At 38.9% G+C, this 14,880-nt stretch overlaps 1 protein-coding gene across 4 annotated transcripts in view; it reads right to left on the reverse strand.

The window, feature by feature from the left end:
* Positions 1–10,976: 10,976 nt before the first annotated feature.
* The window catches only part of KIAA0556 (KIAA0556 ortholog), a 55,387-nt gene continuing 51,483 nt past the window's right edge, over positions 10,977–14,880 (reverse strand). For all 4 annotated transcript variants that reach the window (XM_026049045.1, XM_026049043.1, XM_026049042.1 and 1 more), the window contains 2 exons: positions 12,879–12,967; positions 10,977–11,116 (listed from right to left, as the gene is read on the reverse strand). In XM_026049045.1, coding sequence (XP_025904830.1) covers positions 11,061–11,116; positions 12,879–12,967 — 145 coding nt within the window. In that variant the 3' untranslated portion in view covers positions 10,977–11,060. The remainder of the gene's footprint in view (positions 11,117–12,878; positions 12,968–14,880) is intronic.

Here is a 14,880-nt window from a genome sequence, read left to right on the forward strand (position 1 = left end):
CCCTGAAAAGGCTGTCTCAGATCTGAGTTGCTATGGATGSTGCCTTGAGAAAGACAACCCTAGGTAATGGAGGGGACATGGAAAAGGCTCTGGAGCTCCCCTGTCCATGGCTGGGATGCAGCAAAGAGCAACAGATGAACAACAGTTTGGCCACGAGGTTCTGCTCACGGRGCAGGAGGCACATACGTGGCTGCAGGCTACCTCTGACTTCATTTGAGGGGACTGGAGTTGCAGGCAGTTTTGTAAGGAACAGCTGAGGTGGAGGGATGTCCTTGTGCTATTTTGCTCAGTACTGATGGAAGATACTACTTCCTTGTTCTTCTGGTTCACTCATCCCTTTCACAGTGTCATTGACACTTCCTAGAAGCAGTTACTCCTTGACCCCAACACGCAGTTACTTCAAAAATCGGGACACATCTCTCCTGCACATTGTTGTAATTCTCCTTGCTAGGCCACAGAGGTTAGCGGGACAGACAAAAGACTCACCTTTAGGATAAGCTTGCTCTGCCCTGGACCACAGGATATTATCTTCTTCTTAATAATAATGGAGAAAAAGGGGAGAACACTTTAAACGTATTATATATGCATATATATATATATTATATATTTATTATAAATATATAAAAAAAGATAATCTAAGCCTTCACAGACAATCCTGTCAGACAGACATTGGTCATTCCGGGACCCTTTCAGTATTCAGTATCATCTTTCTCCTGGATATGGTTTGGTAGGAATCACTCCAGCTTAGAAATCTGCAATATTTTTGACTTAATAGTTTTTCCAGGAGAGCTTTCTGATTAACCAGATTGAACTACAACTGCCCAGTCTGACCAGATGATCTCGTCTTTCCAGGTTAGCATCCTGTTCTCGTAACAAATGTGTCCTGTTACACGCATGTCCTAAGACTTTAAGTCGTTCTGCTGGTATTCATACAGAAAGGCAGTTACCCAGTCCTATTACTCTGACAAGCAAAAACATTCAGCCATCACTCTTCTCAGACAATTCAGACTGATTTGCTCTGTGCCTACATTGCCTCAGTCTAAAAAATCCTTCTCCCAAAATCCTGCCACCCTCACCTATATAGAGACAGACAAAGAAAGCAGTCAAATACACAATGAAAAGCACCAGAATAGTCCATAAAACCCTAAATGCAACATTTTATTCTATTCTACATTTAGCTATTTTTTTTTCCTTGAGGCTCTTCAGGCCACTTTAAGGCCTGGAGAGCCAATACTAGAGCAAATAATTATTCTTTCCTTAACTATAGGTATTACGTTCATTATTCTTCAGCCATATTCTCCAGTTGGAGAGATTCATTATTATAACACTAATTGAAGTAGCATGCACTCTTCTGTATTCATCCTTACACATAACCTGAGGGCATAAGAGCCACTGCACAGGTTAGTCCAAAAGTCTGTCTTCCCCAGTGTCATTTTCTAGGAGCAGATAGCCAGTCAGAAGCGTAAGGACGTGAACACTTTTCCCAGCCTCAGGCAACCTGTAGTTTGTTCTGATTGATTGAGATAATTAAGCAGTCTATTAATGTTCACCGTGCTGAGGCTCAGTASGGTTTAGTTGGCAGAATATATTCTACAGCAGATAAGTTATGTTAAACAGAGGGTCCTGTTCACAGAACCAAAGAATAATTTAGATTGGAAAGGACTTCTGGAGGTCATCGAGTCAAATCCCTTTTCAGAGAGTCTTCCAGTAACAGGAACTAATTAATAAAATCTGTTGTGAAAATTAAACTATGTAGTACCATAAAAATCTGGAGATCATCCAAACAACCAGCAATGGAGTTACTTGCAGAGCCACTCTACAAAAATYATGAAGTTTTCTTCTCCCAGAGGCACAACATGGAGGATCATCTAGGTATAGACTAAAAATGCTGCAGAAGCTTGGTTTAAATCTGCATCATTGGATAAAGAAGACAAATAGCATAGTTTCTCTAATGCTATTATGGAGGGTTGTTTACTGTGTGCTTGCTTCGATCTACATACATTGCCAATTCATTTTTCAGGCTTTTCATGAATATTTATAATGTGTAATTACTGTCAAAAACAGTCATTTAATCATACATATTATAACCTTATGGTTACCCCTTCATATTGTCAATAATAATACTCTTTTATTAGATGAAAACGTAATGCAAAATAAGTCTACTAGCTCCTCTGGTTTATGACTTTAAACTAAATGATACTATACTCTTAGGCAACTGTCAATGTTGGTTTTATCTTTATTATCACCAGCAACATCTTTACTGAAATCTCAGTCATAAAGATTTAGGCCTTATCCTAGATTACAATTAATCCCTTCCCTGTTCTTCCTTCATGAATGTCTSCTTCTCCACACTTGTTCTCTACTCATTTATATACCTAATTCCCTTTGCACAGTTCAATTCAACTTTGCTTTGGTAATTTTTGCACTAAATCTATAATCTCTGACTCCCGAGGTGAATTTCTCCTTGGAGCCCCTTTTCCATTTCTTTGATTTACGGGCACCTACACATGATTATTTATTCACCATGATCTGGAAATCCTTCTGGGCATCTTCTCCCCCGTGGAGTTTTGACAGGCAAACAAGTGTCCAGCAAGTAGAAGGGCTATAGAAAATAAATGGACAATTTGGAAAGCAAGTGAAACTATAGAAGTGGAGGTAACTGCTGGATGTTGCATTTAAATTTGCAGCTCAATGAGATGAGCAGATTTCTCTGTGTGGTCCAAACCTCAAATTCCTATGAAGAGACAACTTGGACAACTACTGCAAGCTTCACTGGGGCCAGAGACCTACTACTAAGCTACCAGTCTCTGCCTCAACTAGGCCAGAGGTGGAACTGAAGCTAGTGCTCCCACTTGGACCTTGCAGCAAGGGGCAAATGCAATCCTGCCAAGCTGMAACTTCATTTTATTCATTTTATATCCTGTTTGAATGACCACCGTTAAGCTTAGTCTGAGCATGGCATGTGAGCAAGTCTCAACCACTCTCATCTCATGAGCAAATCACTGAACTGCAGATCTCCCTATGGCCCTACTGCTAGTCCCACAGGAAAAAGGGAGTGATACTGGGAGATCCAGACCAGGATACATGAGGACAGAATATGCACTCATTTACCAAAATACCACACTGAGATGTAAACTAGAACTTAGCTTTTTGAGAATTTACTGCRAAGATTACATTTTCTCAGCGCCCCAAAGAGTGTGATTAAAATACGTATCAAAGCCTTGCTGGGTCAGTGGGTTCTGATCAGATCCCAGTGGTTTGTGTTAATATTCAGAGATACATTACCATCCCAGGGAGATGAATAATAGGAGCTATTTCATTTCTCTGACAATATTAAACATAATGAATAGTCTTGCTATCATCCCACATTCTTCTCCATGAATTCTGACCACAGACAGATCTCCTGTTGGTAATGGAAATGTCARTTTGATTCATCTGCTCACCAATAAACTTTACCAAACAATTTCCAGCATAAAGTAAGCCATCCAAAAACATTMATTTGGAAACAAGCCAAAATCAGCATTCACTGTAGATAAGTATTTACCACTGCTTGGGTTTATACCATTTCAGCAAGCTTCTCTACTTGCTTTTTAGCATGGCCTCCAGCAAAGCAGGAGAGTAAATCAGATCATAAGACTTTGCTAATCTGCAAATCTGAAATTATGGTTGGCAGACTCTGTTATTATACAACGAGATGACAACAGCAAAGGTGCCCTTTCTGCAGGGCTAGAGGTCTTATCCACGCWGATCTAGTCCTTTAATCAGAAGGAGAATACAGATTAAAACATAAATAAAGAAAAAACTCTCTCTCTTAGGGCAGACACATAGTGGAACAGGTTACCCAGACACATTGTGCAGTCTCCACCTTTGGAAGTTTTCAGGACCAACCCAGATGAAGCCCTGAGCAATCTGGTGCAATTTCCAAGCTGCCTGTGCATTGGCAGTAGATTGAACTAGAGACTTCACCAAGTCCCCTCCCACCTGTTGATTCTGTGATTCTACCCTGTGTCGTATTGACCTGAGCTTGGTTCGCTTTTCCGAAAGGTCATTTTCACTATATACAACATCTATGCAGATTAGCATTGCATCTAGCTTCTTATGAGTTTAACTGTTGAATGTATTAATGATGATATATTTTGCATTAAAGAACTTTTCATCTCACTTCTTCATGCCATCAAAAAAAAGATGTAATTCTGAAATATTTTGCATAACAAAGATACTCTGTTGCTACTGTGCAACAATCTAAAAGGATTGATATTCAACCTGACGCATACTAAATGGATCAAAATTTAATGCCTGATAAATTTTAGAAGTATATTTGAGGCCACATAGATAAGAGTGTGCCTACACTACTTAACAGTATGATTATGTACAAAATAATCATTAATATACATAGCTTATACATATTAGGTCTTGAGGGAAAGTTAAATAACAGAAAATAAAAAATAAWCTGGATTGCACAGAAAGCTTTGCACCAAGAAACAGGGAATGCCAATATTAGCATATATTAAGTAAGATTTCTAAAAGCTAAAGATGCAGGATAGGAAAAGCTGTCTTGGAAAGGAGCATCTCCAAAGAAATTTTAATGCAAGAGKAGACAGCTGGCTGAACATCAGTTCCCTGTTCAGTCATCTCATTTTAGACATTCACAGAATGACAACAGTTTCCTTTTAAAGAACTATAGGGAGAKCCAAAAACAAGATAACTCAGCTAAGAGGACAGAAATATACTATTTCCACGTGGCAGCAGTGTCCACAGTTTGACCACATTCAGTTCCAATGTCCACAAATAGAAAGCAGAAGATTTCACAGGAGAGTTGTGCAAATCAGCGAAGGATTAGCAAGAGCAATTTGCCAATCACAACTGAGMCTACACCACTGGAAAGGGTAGGCTGGGATATAATTTGGAAATAAGTTCAAGCTAAAGGGCTCAAGCTGGGCTCACACACTCAGGAAAGAGTGGGTGAGTGCTGGGCTCCTCCTGGTCTGAAATGCAGTCTCCAAATCTAAACTTGAAASTGAGAAAACTGTTCAGCAGTTCAGAGAAAACTGAACTTCTGATCTGCCTCTCTGAAGGTATCTGCCTTCCTCCTGGACCACGAGGCTTTAAAATAGCTACTGGCTTCTCCACTGAGCAGACACCTCACTGTTTTCTGAGTTTCTTTAACATCCTGACATTCACCTCCTAAACAGGCCTGTTTCAGCATGATGGACTTTCAGAAAAACACCAGGGAACAGTTACCTTCCAGTAAGATACAGACCAGTTAAGAACACAGACAAGCTCTGAAACAACAGATCAGATGTGAGTATGAGGAAACAGCTGAACACGAGTCAATTTTATATATTTAATGTGTTGCCTTGGGTTTATGGGTTCCCATAATGCCCTTCCTCTTGACAAAACTGCACAAAATCTATGTGCACTGACATTTTTTGAAGTTCAAAGAGTGATGGAGCAGTGACACACTAAGAATTTATGAGAGGAATTGATTTTAGTCACACAATGCAAAACAAGCCTTAAGGGAATGAGATGTTAAAGGCATGACCTTCCTGTGGTCTTGCTATGTAATTGGGACCTTTCCTCCTGCAAAAAAGGAAACAGCAGGGAAAGCTGCTAGCAGATCACAGAGTAGTGATTTTCCTCTCTTAGTAAAAGCAGTTAGCACTGGTGAAGGACTGTGAAGTATTGGAAGTTCTTGCCCAGAAGCTGCTCTTTTATGGATCACCAGGATGGGCAGTCTACTTCAACATGAAGCCAAAAAAGGGAATGGTTAGATCATCAGGTTAAAAAGGAAGAAGTTGCAGTTCTCAGGTTATTCCTTCTATTCCTAGATCTCAACATTTCAACACATCATAGGATCCTGAACCAGGGTAACTGGACCCAATGTTGTTAGACAAGGAAGGAAAATTGATCTCTTCCCAGCAAGATTTAGAGGCCAGAGAGACAGGAAATTACTCCGGTTGGGCACTCCGTCCCCGTCTCTCAGCTCTTCCTACAGCTAGGAGATTCACTCTATAATTGCTTTCTTAGTCCACATTTTATCCTCAGCTGACAGAATTCCATTAGGGTGATACAAGCTGTGTGATAAAGGGATGTTTGTGTCTCACGTGGGCTGTAAGTCATTTCTTAGCAAACAAGAAGCCAGCAAATAGTCATAGAAATTGGCAAAGACATCCCCAGGCCAAAGCCCTCCTTCTCTTGCTCTGAACAGACTTAACCTCCATTTCGGCAGCATTTTTGAATGTATGTTAATCAAAAGGACAGATRTGCAGCATCAGCATGTCTAGAATGAGAGCCCAAAGAAAAAATGATCCACTGCTTTGGGATCACGGCTGAGGAGCTGGTGAACAGTGATAGCAAAAGTCATACAGCAAGTAAAATAAGTACAGATAATGAGGTTGAATGAAACTCATGTTCTAATACATCTAAGCACATTATAGCTCAGTATTATAGCTCATGGGATACACCTGTCTCACAACAGCCTCTAAAGTTGAAGATGTTCTTGCAACAAATTAGGTGTCTTCCATTTCCCCAAACCAAACTTCATGAGCTGAGAAATCAACAACATAAATGGAGCAGATATACTCCCACCACACATCCCTACAGCAGGGAGAAGATCAAAGAATTGAAAGTTGGAAGCTGAACAAAATGCAGACTGTGAGTAATGATAAATCCACCTCATTTCACCACAATTTTTTTCCAGTGGGTATGTCAGCTTGCCTTCTCTTGGTCTATACCAAGAGGAAGAAAGAAGCAGGAAGACAAATGTTTCTGGACTCCCTCAGATACTTCTTTCTTGAGCAGGTAGAAGCACTTGTGCTGAATCAAAAGGAAAGCAGACATCCTGCCATACAGGAGCCAGAACTGAGATGTCAATACAGCACTTTGTATTTGCTCCTAATTTGATTTAGCAGTAAGCTTTTCCTGGCACTGTAAGAAAAAAAATAAAGATTCAACATCCAACTTCCTTACCCCATTACTCTCATTCTTATAACATTATTAGCATTAACCACCATCTCTGATCACGCCAGTGTGGACACAGGGGTAGGTGTTCAGAATACACACTTACCTGGGTCTCCAGGACCSTTCTGATCTCACAAGGCCCAAGCACCCATTCGCATGGTCAGACTCCTTCAGGAGTTATAGACCTGGCACATCTCTTAACACCACTGAGGGGAGATGTCTTCAACACTCCAGCATCCTAGCAAAAGTCCAGTAGGACTATGAAATTTTCTAGAAAACAGTAATAATTAAGCAGGATGCTGAGGTGCAATTTGATGCCCAAGTTCTGACTGACTGTGAAGAGGTGAAAAACTGAGTCAATTTAAGCTAGTTACCTTATGTAGCTTCTCAGCAAAACAGCTCTTACATGTTCATCCTCAAAGAGCAGCAGTGTAGATCCTTGGGATCTTCACTAAAGAGGAAGTACAGAAGTGTGTGACACAAGATCTAATTGACATCCCAGATCTTAGAATTCTGCAAATCCTCTCTGGGCTCATTAACAGAGGAATTCCAGTGCTTGCTATTCTACGCTGTTACACTGTCTTCATCGCTTTCTTCATCCACAAAGCAGTGCTTATCGCCAGGAACTGATATTTAAATTCTACTGAATTAAGCCACAGAAAGGCAGAAATTGAAAACTGAAGTTTTAGGCTGTCCCCTACACCCTGGCTCTCAGAGCTCACTGTGAAGACAGATAAAAATATCTCTATATAAATCATTCCACAAATCMAAAGTATGTAGCATACAATGTGGTCCTTCAGAGTTTTTTTTTAAACCTCTGCCCTTATCACTTTCATAGTGGGATAAAAAAAATCATTTTTGTTGTTCGGATCTAACTCGTTTTAGRGAGTGGCAATGGAGGTAAAGGTGGGCAACTACATGAATGTTGAGTGGCCCAGAAACTGAACTGGGCTAGACCTGAAGTTTAATCATGTAGTTTAAAGGCTTAAGCGAGAAGTCATATTAATCTCTCTTTTTCCTTTGTCATACTTTTGGCAATGTCAAATGACATGTGACTGCTGCCTGAGCATTATCCTTACTGAAACAGTGACCAGACAGTGACTGGTCTGCCGGGTAGAAAATTTTCTTGATTGCTTGCTTACTTTTTCTCTGTTTCCTCCTATAAGTACTAATCTGGCATATATTTTATTGTAAGTATTGATAAGTGAGATAAAGTGAAAAATGGAAAAGAACCTGATTTTTTTTTCTCCTAATTCCCTAGGGAAATTAATATCCACAGAGTAGTACGCCTGAGTGTATAGGAATGAGTAGGACACAATTACCTCTAGTTATATAAAGGGTCATTACATTTCAGATTTGATTAGGAAGACAGAAGCTGACATCTCCTATCCTACAGAGATTAATGAAGCATTACCTAAACATCATGCTACTCAGTGTAGACTAACTAGAACCAAGGACTTCATTAGGCCTGAACTTGGTGACATGCCATCTCAGCGCAGACTGAAGGCTGGCAAACTTTTCTTCCAGAGAGACACTGTAGGCGGGAATGTTCCACAACTTAACCACTTTTAACAGTATTTTAAAAGGATCCTTAGAATCTCTCAGTGATGGCGAAGCAGACACAAGGAGGGTTGTGACCGGTGAGTAACTGGATGGGACAGCGCACAGAAGGACATGAAGTGACCAGCCACTAAACTGTCAGGGCTGAGTGAATTAGCCTGGCCAGTAAAAGCTGCCCTAGTTCTCCTGCTGCCAGGTCTTCCAGTCACAGGTCATGAGGGCTGGATCACAAACATACCTTGACTAGGCTACCTGTTAAGGCTGTTTCTGAAGATCATCCTCATTATCCGCAGCTGAAGACAGAACTTGGTGGTGATGCAGCAGAGACAGGCACAAGTGGCATGCAGCCTTAAAGCAACTTCTCATTTGAAGGTTACAGCTTTGTTGAAGACCTAATTGACAGTAAGCATGTGCTTGACATCAGTTTACAAAACTTGGAGCTATCTCACAGCACCAGGACTGGAGAAACAGGGTCTATCCTGTATTATTACAAATGATCTCACATCTATCAGGTGCATAAAGCAAAGGTCCTTTCTTTCCCCTCATACCTTTGCTGGATCCATAAGAGTCCTGTCCAGGTCCATAAGGCCTGAATGGACACAATGAGTTTCTCTCTCCAGATCCATCTCTCTCCAGGTTCAATGCAGTTTTCTTGGGAAAAGAGGTGATGTGACAGGTCTCTCATCTACAAACAGTGTTACACTGGTAACTGCATAGAGAGGGAAGAGTTCTTAAACAGCAGCAGCCTTTTTTGGCCAGTGCTGTTTGGGAAGAAGCTTTAAACAGAATGAGATATACTCACACAGACTTGAGCTTTCTCGCTGGCTGTCAAATAAGCCTCAGAACAAGACTTACCCTTTCGTCTATCTGGAACATGACAATCCTGATTCTGATTCATCCAAACTCTGCTAGTGTTCTTCAGAGAATTCTTGCACGTGCATTATTTGAATCTCACCTTATCACAATGTGTTGGCACTTCCTATTCTACGAAGCCTAGTAATGAAAGGAAAAACTAGGAGTTGAAGATATTCAACATAATTATTATAAATGCCTCCTATGACCAAGAGGCACTTTCATTCAGGTACAATTTATAGAAAACCAAGCTCTTAACCAAGCTTTGTAAAATTAAAGTTTATTTTTATCTTTCAGTTTAACAGGAGAGCATGTCATGCTAGTAACTAAAATACTAAGAATTCAAATCCATAACTTTTATTCATATCAGAAAGAAATATACATCTACTTTACAATTAGAAGTAAAAAGTATTTTGCATTTGGTAAAAAATGTTTTACTATTTCATCAATGCACAGGCATCTGGGAAATGCACTGCTGCTTTCAGTCTTTACAGCTACAAAGCACACTTTTTATAAACAAATATACAAGATACTGCACTCCTGATGTAGTATAGAAAGGCAAGCAGTAGTTTTGGCTGCTCTGTCAGTAGCTGCAATAGCTTCTCTCTTTCACATTTAAAAGCATTCACTGATTTCAGTGTTTTCACGTCCCTCTGAAAACAGGGAACTCCAAATGGGAAAGAGAATCTTTTCTATGGAAGAGGTTTACAGGTTGCTACCACTGACAAGAGTTCAGTGAAAAGAACATTTGCATAGCTACAAATTCTGCAACATGATTATTTGGTATGAGTGTTCACTTATCTGACTATATATTCAAGTTACTTGGCATTTTAAAAATGCAGTTAACCCATTACTATTTAAAACATATTTAATGTTTCCTGAAAGGGAGGATCTGTTGCTAGCAATAGATCTTGTTGGTGCAGCATAATGGTAAGTCTTCCTTGCTAACATAACCAAGTGCAGATAAAATAGGGAAGAGCAGCATTGCTTTATAGCAGAATGACTCTGAAGGATGAGGACAGTGTCAGTGGATAGGGCACTAAAACAAACCATATTTTTTTTTCAGAGAGTGAAATAAAAGAAGTCATTATTTCACTGTAAAGACTGACAGAAGTGACAGGTAGAACTTACGTATCAAACCTTGCTAAACTCACTTCCTGGTCTCCATTTTCTAAAATGCCCTCTGCTTGCCCAGCAAAACTTCTTCAAACCTCAGAAATAAAGTCAGTTCCTGGAAAGAGTTCAGGCGTGAAGAGGTAGAGTGATGAACCAGGCGGAGAGATAAAGAATATTGCTCCTAATAAATGCATTTTTCACATAACTGTTAATAAACTATTGGAACAGAAACACAACAGACACATCTTCGTGTCAGTTAGCAATGAGGTTCATATTCCTTCGCATTCCTTTCTCCCCAGATTTTCATTTAAGAGAGGGAAAGAGAAGGCAGTTGATAAAAATAATTTTAAAAAATCCATGCAAATAAACAATAAAACAAACCCAGAAAATGTTTAAGTTCATGCTTTAAAATTCATTACTGAAGAAAGTTTCCTGTAGTGGATAAAACTTCCTCTCATAACACCGGAGGAGGGTCAGCAGTAGCAAGCAGGAAACATCTTCCATTCAGAGGATATTAGGCGGTGGGTATCCAGGGCTGGATATATTCAGGACTATCTGATCATAATCCCTTGTTATCTTTTCTTCCTCAGTAGTCCTTTATCGCATAAGCAGGTTTTTGGACGTAAAGCTGTTAAGGAAAATTAAGTTCCATTTTAAGACTATATCTGAATTAAATAGTGAAGTTGTAGACCAAAAAGAGGGGAAAAAATCCCCATTTTTCCTTCCACCCCAGAGAGAAGACTCAGCTATTCTTCTCAGTGATGTGTGTCAGCGCAAGTGAGCGGTTCCAAATTCTCCCTACAGATGTAGGGATTGGAGAGCCAGGATATGAAACAGTTGAATCAACATAAAGAGATAACTATTTAATTTTTTAGTCTAAGCAGAGGCTGAAAAGCATTTGTGGGCATTACACAACAGGTTCTGCCCTGCAGTGGACAGCACAGAGTCTCAGAAAGGCAATAGAGGCTGAATCAAGACAAGTCGCATGGGAAGCAACAGTGGCAGAGCGACCTCGTGGCTCTCTTGTAAATCAAAGTGTACTGTCACTCCTTGTTTCTTTTGAACCACCTTCTCAGCAATATTTCAATGAAATAGTCTACATTATTGATTTCCAAGACCAGATCTAGCTAATCTATCATAAATTTAGATTTTTTTGATATATATATATTTTTTTTTGCAAAAAGAGCACAAGTAGGCTGAGAATAAAATCTCCCAATAACAGCAGTCTCATGAAATCTTTTGTATGGAATCTGCTCTGAAATACATGAGCAGGAGGTTGGACCACAGACATCCTGAGGTTCCCTTCAATCCAAATCATTCCACGATCCTGTACCAGCCACTCTCACATCTGTATCTGCAAGTGCTACAGAGGAAACAGTGGAGAGAACAACCAATAATCCTCATCTGGTGCCTTCCAAGTGACAAATGAGCCCTGACCCACCTTTAAGTGAGGAGAAAGGTATTCGGTCTCCTTAATGCTTGGAGAAGAAATGTGGCAGCAGTGACATCTATTCTTTACTGGATGTCTGCAGGGTACATCTATACTGCAACTCAAGATGTCATTACAGCATGCACAGAGCTGCATTTAGGAGAGTTTTAATAGAGCTTGTGCTAATGTACCAACAGCTTTGAAGCTATATTTGCACAGGCAATGGCATTTCAAATCCTTCTCTTACAGCGCTGTTATTAAAAGCCATTGAATAATTTCTCTAGCATTTTTTAGAGAAACTAATTGGAGAAAGTGTCACACTCAAGGGAGAAAACCAATCATGAATATACTGGCTTGGCTGAGAATTCATAATGTAAATTACTCAGAATAGCTCCCTAAATACTATGAATGACTAGAATTCTTCAAGGATACAAATAAAACCAAGTGTTTCCCCCACCATCACCCCCGCAGGGTGCTGGGGGGAAATACAATCTTCTAAATTATCATGTAAGAGAAGTCCAACCAGAAGGATAGCTGTAGTGATAATGTCAATGTTTTGTTTTCCCTAGTTTCAATTATTGTGATTTTTGGTTTGCTTGAGGAGGAGCAACCAGCTAATTGATGATGCACTGAGCCTATTAAGTGGAAAGCTCTGTTTGCTTCAGCACAATTATACTTGTTTCCCTTAATTCAGTTTCTGTTGCAAGGAGATTTTTGTATGTGTCAGTATAAGCTGCAGTTCCCTTCCCATAGCGCTCCTGCAGTTCCCTTCCCATAGCGCTCCGTGGTTTGTATCAGCCACTTTTAGATTTAAAAATGAAAAAAAACAAAAAAAATCCAAGTATGATATTTCAAGTTGGCTCTCGTATAACGAAAGAGTATAGCTGAAAATGTAAGTAACACAAATTGCTTACCCACACTGAGTGCAGAAAATGAGAAATTCGTAAAAATCCAAACTAACCTGGATCAGCCACAACCTGCTTCTTTTTGGTGTTTGTGACTATTTGATTTTCATTCATCATTCGTACATCCTGATCCTCCACGTGATTGCTGAAAAAGATTAAAATCAGTTCAATGGCCAACACTCACTATTCTGCAAAGTATCCCTTCACATGATTCTAATAACTAGGTTATTTAGGTCCACGAGGCTAAACAAAGTTAGAAAACACAACCAACGTTACATAAGACTTGCTAAAAAGGTAGGGCATTCTATCTACACCTACTTGAAGTATTTCTTCACAGTCTTAATTACTGTCACAAGTGCGTATTCAAATATAAATATTGCCTGCACTCTACAATCTTCTGACCTGCACATACAGCTTGAGCTACATTGATTTTAAAAATCTCACTTTGGTTAATGTCATACAATTAGAGAGCAAATCCCTGGGTGAAGCTTAACACTGCTTTATAATGTTGATATAGCATTATTTCAGAATCTTATGCACTAAATAAAATTCATTTATMATGACTAGCTTTGTTTGCAAGCTCCTGCAGAATCTTAATTTCTTTGCAAGAAGGAAGCAATAACTTCAAAATGCAAATTAAGTCATAGAGGGGGAAAAAAAAAGAGATGAAATGAAAGCTTAAGRAAACATCTCTAACAACATCTACCTTTCACACAGACCAAAAACAAAACAGCCATGCCCTTGGAAAATAATAAGGGTTTTTCTTTTCTCCAAAAATACTGCATACCCTAGCATTCTTTTCTCCAAGAAAAATGTAACATCTCAAAATGTCAAACTAAAGCAGGAGAATCGATACTGAAGTAAATCAGAATTTATTCCACTCATGATAACAGCTGACTTAAGTCCCGGGTTCATTAAATATTGCACAGTGACATGCTAAAGAGAATAGGCCAAAGTAATAATGTGAAACAAAACAAAACCACAAACCACCACAAAAATAAATAAATCACCACCACACACAGATGCAAAAACATCCCTTAAAATGTAAGAACATTATTTGGCAAGTAGCAAGTCTAGAAGGGAAGAGACTTAGTATAATCTTGATTGGAAAACAGATGCAACATGGGTGACATCTTTTAAAATGAAATGCAAGAATATTTGCCTTATAAATGTGTCCTAGGGATGTTGTGAAAATGCAAGCAATGACAAAAAAGATCTACAATTACAGCTGGAGCTTCTCTTTATTCAATAAATGACTTCAAGTCATAGAAAGGTGTTAAGCTGAATAAACAAACAYTTATTTCCCCTCCTCACTTTTATCTTCTGATGAAAATTTTCTTTAAACAACAAGTTCTTCAAGGCATTTTCATTTTAGTCGCTTTCATTTGAAAATTTGTTTACTTGCAAAATATACCAGGACAACATGTTCATTTGTGCAAAAACATGAGTCTAACAATACAGCAAGCAATGATCATTTACTCCAACATCTGACTGTACCAGTGGTAAAAAGCCAAGGTTTTTGCAAAACAAAAGGAATGCCAGAGCAAGCAGATGCAAATCTCTGTTCTGAATCAACTTACATTCCCTCCAGGATGCTAAACTTGTTTCTAAATATCTTAATATGATTGCAAATGAAACATATGCCTCTTCTGAGTGCAAAGCTTTAACTTCTTCTCCARTGATGTATGTACACTGTGTTAACTGTTTTCTGTATGAAGGTTTATTTTTGTAAGTCTTCAATTATAAAACTTKCATTCTTATTCAAAATAAATGCTCTTAATTTGTATTCCCCCCCCTTTTTTWAAAAAAAATTTATCAGTCCTGACTTCTAAATGCCTTTTAAGTGTATTTTTTTTTCACTGTATTTTATCATGTTTTCTATGAAAGCATGAGATTTCCAACTCAGCTGTAAGAATAGGTCTTTCCACAGCATCCAACTCATTTCTTACTCGCAATCATTTATTATTTTAGAATATTTCTGAACTACCGGTTTTGATGCCTTAAGAAGAACCAATTCTAAATTTTCACATTTGGTTCCTTTTCATTAGCTTTTTTTTT

The sequence above is a fragment of the Nothoprocta perdicaria genome, unplaced genomic scaffold (assembly GCF_003342845.1).
Source record: "Nothoprocta perdicaria isolate Ctin4 unplaced genomic scaffold, notPer1 scaffold_59, whole genome shotgun sequence".
NCBI lineage: Eukaryota > Metazoa > Chordata > Aves > Tinamiformes > Tinamidae > Nothoprocta > Nothoprocta perdicaria.